This window comes from Diorhabda sublineata, chromosome 2 (assembly GCF_026230105.1).
Source record: "Diorhabda sublineata isolate icDioSubl1.1 chromosome 2, icDioSubl1.1, whole genome shotgun sequence".
NCBI classification, from domain to species: domain Eukaryota; kingdom Metazoa; phylum Arthropoda; class Insecta; order Coleoptera; family Chrysomelidae; genus Diorhabda; species Diorhabda sublineata.
In genome coordinates this window covers 18,315,267-18,326,120 of record NC_079475.1, presented here as the reverse complement: position 1 = coordinate 18,326,120, position 10,854 = coordinate 18,315,267, and the positions used below count along the sequence as shown (strand labels likewise).

Sequence of the window (10,854 nt, the reverse complement as noted above, 5' to 3'; positions counted from 1 at the left end):
ATGTTGCCCGATTTCACTCATGAAGTTGGAAAGGGACATAGATTCAATTATACGGTTAACAATGAACTGTTTGAATTTTTATTTGATTTTGATACGCCTCTTGTCTGGCTATTCAGGGTAAAAGAGATGGATGTACAATAAACTGAGATCGACATTAACTGAGTGGTGACGCCATAATTACGCTGTGTGTTTGTATGTGTATTTCATCTGTACTATAAAAATGTCTCATCCATAATAACAATTCGGTTTAAGAAGTCTACATCGTTTTCAAATCAAGCACAGATCGAACGCGATGCTTCTACCCTTGCACGCTTTTGGTCAACATTTAAATATTTGGGGATCCATTTTGCAGCAATTTTTCTCATGTCCAAATTGACGTGAACTATATGATGAACGCGTTCGTATGAAATATTCAGTGCTTCTGCTCTGTTTTAGCTCAATTCGACGGTCTGATAAGCTTGCAGTCCAATTTTTCACGGTCGCATACGAAGGACATTGATCACCAAGGGTATTAAGCATTCAATTTTCACAATTTCGGTGGACATCTTTTATCTTTTAATTTATTGCGTAACTCTGGTTTACTTTTTTGACGTCAAACTTTATACTGACACTTCTAATAAGTTATTGTTCGTTGCTATGGTAACGCAATATTTTGTTTATGCATGGAACTGGTCTAGGCTAACTAGATATCAATACATCGTCGTATTATTGGATATGGCTTGATTGTTTTTCAAAATGTTTTCCATGGAGATAAATAAACTTTTGCATGCGTTTGAAGCAATTGCCGCAGCATTTTTTCGATTTCTATTTGAGTACAAAACATGTGATTTGAACGCATCAACCGTTTCTTCGGGTGTAGAAAAACGTTGATCTCGCAATTTATTTTTGATTTGCGGAAATAAAAAGAAATCTTTGGTTGTCAAACAAGGTCTGTACGGCGTATAACCCATAAATTCGATGTTTTGACTATTAAAAAACGTTTGTGTGATGTGGAAGCATTTTAATTGATATGTTCTTCACGAAGAGATATGAAATTAGATTCATAATATTAATAAACGTTTTTTGACTGCTTCTAGATATAATAGCTATTCATTAATATCGAATAGTTTACCGGGTCCATCATATAAGTACAAGAGTTGAGGAAAAACCTTGCAAAATCGATTATTCTCACCACTAATTTTTAGACTTAGTAATTGATAAAATTCACTTCTCTCCATTATTTTTGTTATTAAAAACACTTTTTTTTACTATAAACACGCACACGATCGATAACTCAATAATCAATATTAATGTTCCGAGTGCATGTCAAATTGTCGATAATTTAATTCGCGCACGAGAGGAAATTATGAGACAATTTGACATGCACGAGAGGGCATTTTGGCAGACTATTTCCCGAGAAAAATTTAATTTAAAATAAACAATAATTGTTCCTTTTCTTAAAATATAAAATTAAAACCAAATGATGTTTATTAATCCTAGACGAAAATTTGGCACTAGTGCAAATTATCGATAATTTGCACTAGTGCAGTATTATCGTTGAAATTTGATCGTTGCTAGGTAAACATAAAATATTACAGCTTTTTGGTTGGCTTAAATTTTTCGAAGGAAATAGTCTGATATATATCCTCCAAGCAAAATGTACGACTCTCAAGATGAACTGTTCGAACGAGACCTTGAACAAATTCGTTTTCATGCAAACGACAGCTGAAAATGACATAATAAGGTTATGATAAGACATCCAAAAGAACGTATATCATAAAATTTGTTGCCAAAGTTTTTGATTACTGTTAGTGACGTCAGAATGAAGATTAACTTTATCGACTGTACATACAACAACGGTAATTTAATAGTCATAAAAAATAAAAACAAGATTTGGAATAACGAAATTTTGATTTTGTCAACAAAAAAAAATATTTAGCTCAGCTGTTAAGGGAATTCATAATTTTGACACAAATTTGACATTTCGAAAGTATTAAATATGTTCTCGATACAAGTGTATAAATCTCTATTTAAAAGAAAGCATCTTTCAAAGCTATTGAATCGTTATGCTTCTAAAAATGTGCGGTGGGAAGGAAATTATAATGATTATCATCAGCCCGAAGGAAATTGGCAGATAAAATATGCAGAATTACAAAAGAAGCACAATAAAAATCTCGTTTTTGGAATCGTTTTTTTCATTGGATCCTTCTATTTTGGCAAAGTAACAGGAATGTGGGAAAATTACGATTTCTTTCCTGATAGACCTGCAGACTCAAATTCTTACAAACCTGAAGAAAACAGTAATAAAAATAGTAAACAATAATTTATATGCACACTGTTACATTTTTGTATTGTAAATCGTATAAAGTTGACTGTAATTAGTTTCCTAATTAAAATACATTTATGTGTTTATAAAACTTATTATTTCTTTAGGATAAATACAGTCACAAAATAACGAACAAATCCATATAGCAAAACACTATGATACTTTTAATGCAACTGGTACTTGAAATTGTGACCTCTATTGATTCTCCAAAGTATAAGACATAAAAGGCAACGTCTACATGTAGCTTATGACTAAGGGGTGTGGTAATGGAGCAATATTATGTAGGATAAAAAATATGAACGCCTGGTACAGTCGATAGCATGAAGCGTTACACTTTGGAAGTCTTTGCTTCGATGACGATTGTAATAAGAACGGTTTTAATATCAATATCAATGTATAAAACTGCACCAGCCCTCCACAGGGCTGGTTTAATTAAAGCCTACGGGGATTTTTAGCAAAACTTTCAACCACTTTATCATTAAAATTATTCAGGTTTCTATTTATTATAGCTTTGTGTACACTCATCATGGCCGGACCATTAAGGCGATCTTCTGCCATGGTGCTTCTTAGTCTTCTTTAGTCTTCTGAGGCTGCTAAAGGATCGCTGTACTGTACAGGTCCTGCACGGTAAAGCGATTAAAATTTTTAATCCTTTTTCCGTTTCGGGAAAAAAAGAATTTGTTTCTTTTAGGACATCAACAACTGTTAGATTTGTTAGATTAACCTTATCGTGCCACAATTTCTGCCAAAGTTCGATTTTATTCTTTATGTTCGATAAATCATAACACTGGGTAATAGATTCACAAGTTTAAGATTTTCAGTTGTCATCTTTTGCATCTGCGCCGGCTATAACTTAGATAATCCGAAAGATGGCGTATTTTCTTCAGCAAAACGTACTTCAAGGTATGTGATAATTGAATCCAAGTATGGTATTACTTGGATTCTCTTCTAGTATTCTGAAGGGCTTTCAGCTGGATAATTGCTTCTATGACGTTGTTTCCTCGAAATACTGGGCATTGATATAATGTCCTCCTCCAGTCCGACTTTCTGTGCAACAACAGCAGCTTCCTTTATAATTTCGTCTATTACGTTTTTAATTAAAAGTAAAATCCTTTTAACGTGTTCCGAGGTTTTGACTACGTCTAAAGCTACAAATGGGACACAAACTACACAAAACTAACGTTAATGTTGGTGAACGGCTGTCGTAGAAATAAATGCAATACACATACACACCATACCTACCTACATATTTTTACACTGTATAATGGCCTTGCGTTTTTGCAAATCTGATGTAATCGTGATGAAAATGACGGTGATTTTAAAAACGGATGTCAAAATCTTAATGTTATTCTGAATATTTCAATACTCTCTACAATATACATAGAACCTTAATTTGTCATGCGATTCGGAATTTATTAATCGATAATCAAGTCAATTGTTCGCAAGGCCTAAGGACTTTGTTCGCTTTGCGGCTAGCTACATTTAATCTCTAGGAGGGACAACTGCCCCCCCTGCCCCCCTTGGCGACGTATTTGAATGGGGCTAATGTATGTATTTATGGATTTGGGGTCCCGTATCTGCCACCCAAAGGATCTATTGTGTCCCCTTTTCTTGCTGCGATACTAGAGAATCCATCATTTACAGCTGAATGTAATTCTAGAATATGGGATAGCTTTAATTACCAGAGATCTTCGTCTTCTATTCCAAGCGCTACCAGGTATAGTGCTCTGGAGCTCCTAAGTGTTTCATACTTCGAGAGAATGTGGATAGAGGTTTCCTCCTTTGTGCAAAAAAACTGCACGCCACATTATCTGCTAGGCCTAGCGTCTTCAGGTGTTTGTTGAGGTGACAATGCCTCGACAGAACTCCTGTAAGTATTCGTAGATTGTTCTTACTTAGATTGATACATTCAGCCGATCTACTCTTGTTATAGTTTCTCAGAAGAGTGGGGGCAATACGGGTCAAGTCTGCTGTAGTTTACTATTAAATTAATGAAATTTTCTTTAAAAAGGCAATCACAAATCGGCTCGTAAACAATTTACGCAATTTATAAATCAGTATATTTACTAAAAAAAGTAAATATGAATATATGAAAATGAAAGATTCTTTGTAATTATTATTTTAAACAATTATGGGTACCATTATACCATCTAGTTGACGTAGCTCTTAACACTACTGCTACCTACCGGTGTAGTGTGTTCACGCGAAATTATTTTTATTAAACTTATCGAATGTTCATTATTTGGTTGTACTTTGTCTATTTTTTTTAAATTACGATGTGTATCCAGCATTCACTCACTTTTATATGTACACTGGCAAGCAAAAAATTTAGTTCACTTCAGAAATTGCTAATAATTTTAGCGTCAATATTGATAAGGATTAGTAGACGTTAAAACAAATTTTCTCCGAAACTTGACAACTGTCATTCGATGTATTAGAGTACGACTTTGATGAAAAATGTGTCGTTGCGCTAATTGAACATTCACATTTCCTTTGCTTGTTTTCCAGTTTACTGTTGATTCTTTGTGTAAAATCTAACGATTGCAAAGTGTAGTGATTTAACGGGCCCATAATGCCTTTAGATCCGATTGTTGTCGCAAGAATTGTTACGCTGTTACAAGCTGGTCGGGAGTAACGTGAAATTGCAAGAACTGTTGGTGCTAGTCTTTGTGGTGTGCAAAGAGTGTACCAGCGCTTTCTGGAACCTAGCCTGATCACTAGAAGACCAGGGTCTGGGCAAAAAGAGTCACCGCTCAACGAGATGACCGTTTTTTGGTGTTCACAAGTTTGCGGAATAGGACAGCTACTGCGGTTTGTGAAATCAATTGGAAGATGTGAGAAATGTCAACGTTAGTGAATGGACCGTTAAAAGAAGACTTCATGCTGCTGGACTGTCATGCAGAAGAATGGCAACAGGTATCCCGTTGCAACGCCAGCATCGGAAAGCAGGATAGACATTTGCCCGAGATCCCGTTCGTTGGAATGATGATGACTGGAGCTGGGTATTGTTCTCAGATGAGTCGCGTTTTTACCCCACTGGATCAGACGGACGTCGACGAGTATGGAGAAGACCTGGAGAAAGATATGTTGAAGTTTGTATTGACGAGAGTCTTCCATTTGGCGGTGGGTCAGTTATGGTTTGAAAGGGAATTACTGCACAATTTCGTACAGAGTTTGTCTTCATAGAAACTGGCTCCCTAACCTCTCATAGGTACATTACGGAGGTGCTAGAAGACCATGTTATGCCTTTCATGGTGACGTGGCATTTTTATGCAAGATAATGCTAGACCACATACAGCCAGATCCGCAGACACACACCAGCACAAAGAACTGCCCAGGAGCTAAGAAGATTGCTTTTGCAGGAATGGGATAACATCGACCAGAATGTGATACGCAACTTAATTCAAAGTATGCCGCGCCAACTTCAAGCAGTCATCAATGTAAGAGGAGGGAATATACGTTATTAGTATCAAGTTTTTTTATTTTGCTCGTTCCATATCTTCCTTAACAACAAAAATGTTGAATTTCGCCCAAAATTTTAATTTGTTGCTTTTTCAGTATAAATCATCAAATCCAAGAAAAAAAATGCATTTTTCTTTAGTATAGAGTATCACATTCAGCTTACAAACGCACATGCAATGATGTACAGGTTGCGAATACTATCTGAAAACGTAAAATTTCAAAGTACATAAAAATTTTGAGGCAACCGCAATTTTTTGCGCGCCAGTGTATATATAAATGAACATTATAATTCAAATCTAAATTATGCGAATAAATCATGGAGCTTTATTTCATTTTTCTGACCCTCCTGACCGAATTCAATCATTTTTATTCTAAGAAGGCTACTTAACGTTTGATCACAGAACACAGTTAATGTAACAAACTTCTGATCTTGTTAATTTTTGTTAACTTTTCTCGCGTTTCAACTCCACGATTCTCCTAGGGGTTTACAACAGTTGCACAACGGTTTCCTCCGATGAATGCGATCGATATTTCTTAGTAAGCAGATGTTTTACCAAAACTTTTAACACAATCTTCATTGCAACCATATATCTTACTATGAATTTTACTTTAATGTAAATAACTTAAGCACGTTACTAAAATATTCCATGATATACAAATTATAACATAATCTCTTAGAACTTTTACTGTATTTTGTCTGTTTTGACATTTGTTATTATTTTCGAATGCTCAAACCACTTCATAATCCATTCATTCCATTTGGATTCACGATTGTAATTCTCTGTACTAAGTAGAACAGGAGCGACCGTGTTTGTGAACATGATTGGCGTCAGTGCTTAGTAGAATGCACCAAAAATTAGCTGATGCCCCTTGAAAATGGCCAACGCGGGCTAAGCGAATGCTTTTGCTGTAAGCTTCTGTGTGAAGATTTATTTGCTTTGTGAAGTTATTTGTTGGTTTTTAGACCCCATTATTCTCACATTTAAAACTTTTCTCCCGGAAACATGACTTTGTTATTATTTAATGTTATACTTAGTGTAGGTAAGAGGTAAATAGTAAATTCATTGAAATTAAGGCTTAGCATAACTCGTGTTTCATTTGAATCAAAAACATGTGGTATAAAACATATGTAATTTTAAAAATCCACATTTCATCTACACGTTTGACAAATAAAAATTAGTCTTGCTGTTGGTTTCTTGGGAGGTGTGGAAATACTTTCTACGTACAATATGTGGGACTCGCGCCTCGCTAAAGAGGGTGTCCTACCCATTAAAACCACACCTCTTTTTGCTTCCAACTTTATAAACCTTTGGGACCGCGTAAGCGTATTACTGATGAGTTCTCTTTGATGAAAGTGCATCATCCATTTCAATTCAGGTGAAGCCCAGTGCCACAACCCTTATCCTGTACTGTGAGTTAATAGAATGCTAGCACGATGTCTTTTCTCTTAGCAATCAACATATTTGAGTTTATCGCCACCGATTTATTGGGTTCTTGTATTAAAATTTCATCTACTTGTACATCTTTAGTAGTAGCCGTGAGTAGATCATGCGCTTGTCTCCCCCTGACCACATTTATTTGAAGTATTCTGAATTTTCTCGAGTGCTCAGCGAACTTCGTTCGCATCTTGCTGCACTAGTCTGGTGACCTTCTATTTGGCAATCAAGACGGAAATGTTTGTAGTCTTGCTGTTGGTTAAATGCAACCATGTGATGCCAAACGCGAATTTATACTGACAAAAAAATCAGCAATGAAATATTCATATCATCCAAAGAATAGGTGATTACTATTAATAATATAACGTAAACTGGAAGAAGATAATTTTAAGAGGAATATTTCCTATTCTATGCAACTACAATATATTTAGGATTTGGTAACTTTAGTCATATTATACACTAATTAACTTCACATCTAACTTAGCGGTAACACCAATATTGCTGTTAAATTTCAGAACACAACAACTGCTTTCAAGTTTTTCTTTATACCTTTAGCTACCACCGGATTATCACTTTTCAAAGTACACACTCGTGTTTGATAAACTTCATATCTAAACTTGAATGCAACAGTTGAAACTAATGTCAAAAAAAGTTAAGCACAAAACAAACAGAAGTGTTTAAAATTTCGATAGGTATTGCTTGAAAGCTTACTTGCAGACATTGATTTAAAAATATATTTGCCAATTTTCTTTAGCCATTGATTATTTCTCATTTAATTGATGGTTTTTTATTTGTATTTAGTTGTAATAATTCTTGTACTGCAGAAACAAGGTAAGTAGCAATTGAAGTTTTAAATAAAAACACCATTCGAATGTTAGTTAGTTTATAGCTAAAGATGGTAATAAAAAATTAACCTTTTCAACTATTTTACACAGACGTCAAAAATAACTAGACCAGCTGCTTTAATGAAGCTGTTGTTTATTTCAAATAAAGTGAGTTTCTTACGACTGACTATGAAGTTTACAGAATAAACTATAAAATTTTCGTTGCAGTAGAAATAATTTTTTTATAAATTCGGTATTAAAAATCATAACTTATGTCCCTATAGTTTTGGCACAAAATATTTAACCATATATTTTTAAAATAAATATTTTCAATGAAACTTTTCTCATTTGCGATAGTTAAACCTTTAAATGCGAACAAAAAGGTATATTATGACTTTAAAGTAAATAGTCTACTCATCCTGTAAAAATTTTAAATGTTGGGTCATTTTCGAGAGTGGGACATATATGTTTCACCGGTGCTGAAATGACGATATAAAACACAGTGAAAAGTTCTGTTTACTGGTTCAAAAAAATATTTATTAGATGACACCCTTTTACAATATTTATGATACAACTTTCTACGTATTATATAACGCAAAACAATTCTTGCAGACTGCAATTTTGCACATTGCGCACACAGTTTTTGTTCGTGTTTCCTTATTTTGTTTGGTACAGCGAGCAAATCTTCTTGTTGGTTTTTCCAACGGCAAATGGTCCCCAATATTCATCATAAGTTTTGTTGCATTTGCAAGTCGACCTGATTTTTTTCTTTTAACAATTGCATTGCAAAAGTGTATAAAAAACTTTTTGCACCATTTTGTAGATCTTCTGTCATATAAGCATATTTTTTGGTCAGACAAATCTATTCCTCCCATGAATCTGTTGTAATCACTTATGTGATGTCTGGGAAGTGGCAGTTGGAAGGAATTAAATCCTCTTTAGAATCTTGCCATATTGCTGCTATAGTATCTTTTCTATTTTGAAGAAACATTCTGCATCCCCTTTTTGCAGTTTTTCATCGGTGAATTTTGGCATATCTCTCGCATATTTGGGTTTCTTTACTTCCAAATAAACTTTGAAATTATTACTTCTTAGGTCTTTTTACATTGTTTTGTTGCTAAATCATCTTGATTATATAAAATTAGCTTTTTAAAAACAGTTAATAATTTTGACTTTTCGGTCCATTTCAGTATTTATCAAAATAAAACTAGCGAAAATCAGAAAATTGAAATTATTTGCTTCACCTCAATTTATAAACTAAGACTTTCTTATCTATAAAAAATATATTATTATTATTATTCATAACAGAATTCATATAGTCTAAGTATGTTGATAACAATAAAAAATTGACACAAATAGTTGAAAAGATTTATTAGAAACTGTAAAAATGAATTTCTTATATACTTGTATATTGGAACCCTATACACTTCAAGTCTATTAAATTTTTACAAGGAAATAAAATCACCCACATGTTAGTAGTTAAAAATATTTTTGAATAGTCTTATACATTATCAAAGTAATGAAAATTAATCTTATTATCATATAATTAGATACACTATTTCAAAAATGTCAAAACTATATTAATTACAAAACTTATATACTGGGATTTCTTACACTAAAACACTTTTGAATATTGATACTTTATTTGATTACTTCACTTATAAAGAGAACTAAAAATTATATAGGTTTAATTTTGAAATGTAAACCAATCAAAGAAAACACCAAACACTTTAAATCTTGAACCAAATAGTAAAAGCATCGTAATCCTTCTGGATCCTTAGATTGACTTACATCCACTAGAGAACCGGTTTTTGATGTAGTAAATGAAATGTGTTCATCTTTTATGACGATTTCAAGCTCTTGTCTTCCAATACGATCTGGAGGGGGCCACAAGGAATCATCTTCTTGCATTATTTCCGAATCTATTATAATCCTTTTGAGTTCTTCCATCACACACTGATGTACGTAAACTTCTTTTCTGATCATAGTATCATTTTTATAATTTGAATTGTTGGCATATCGGAGCTTACCATCAGGCCGAAATTCAAATTCAAGAAACTCATGCCCAAATTTACCCTTATGGCCTACATAATATCGAATATAAAAATCGGCCATTGTAAATAATAAAAATCAAGTTGTTACACTAATAAAACCAATTTTACTTAACTGTTCAATTAAAAAGTTTAAGTTAACTGTAAACACTTTCTAAAGCGTAGAGTCAAAGCGACAGATAATAGGTTAGGTTTTGTTGTAGCGTTTTTGTTCGATACCTAACCTTTGGTGCGTTCGAATATAAATTGATTGTTGCACCATGTTGTGACGGTTATTGTGCTAGTGGTAGTACGTTATCAAAAGTACATTGCATTAGAGAAGCGCTATGCAAAAATATATATTTAACCAATTTCTATGAAATATATTTTTTATATTTCAAATTTTATTTTTGTATTTATCAATAGTAACATGTTTCGTTGATATTATTATAATTGATAGAAGGAGATAAAATTTTTTAAATCAAAATGTACCTTTATTATATTTAGTTTTTAAAATTTCCATTATTGTGGTAAACATCAACAGTAGGTATGTAACTTAATTACGATAGTTAGAGAGAAGTAGAACAATCTGTATATCACATATATAAATTAAATTGGAATGTACTCAAATTGTTTTTTAAATGATACACCGTTTCTAAATAATTCCACCAAGTAATGAAAAAATGACATGTGATATTTGGTAATATCGAAACAAGTGTCATTTTTAATTATATTGTGGAATTATTTGAAAACATTTAATTAATAAAGTATTCTGTTATCGGTACAACCACCGCCTA

General features: G+C 33.2%; 1 protein-coding gene across 1 annotated transcript; it reads right to left on the bottom strand.

The window, feature by feature from the left end:
• Nucleotides 1-9,651: 9,651 nt before the first annotated feature.
• Nucleotides 9,652-10,308, bottom strand: LOC130452894 (protein mago nashi). Its single transcript, XM_056792397.1, has one exon. The coding sequence runs from the start codon at nucleotides 10,140-10,142 to the stop codon at nucleotides 9,705-9,707; it is 438 nt and encodes a 145-aa protein (XP_056648375.1). The 5' UTR covers nucleotides 10,143-10,308; the 3' UTR covers nucleotides 9,652-9,704.
• Between the last annotated feature and the right edge of the window lie 546 nt (nucleotides 10,309-10,854).

Coding starts and splice junctions, on each gene's coding strand:
- LOC130452894 (XM_056792397.1), bottom strand. CDS start 10,142: ATGGCCGATTTTTATATTCGATATTATGTAGGCCATAAGGGTAAATTT.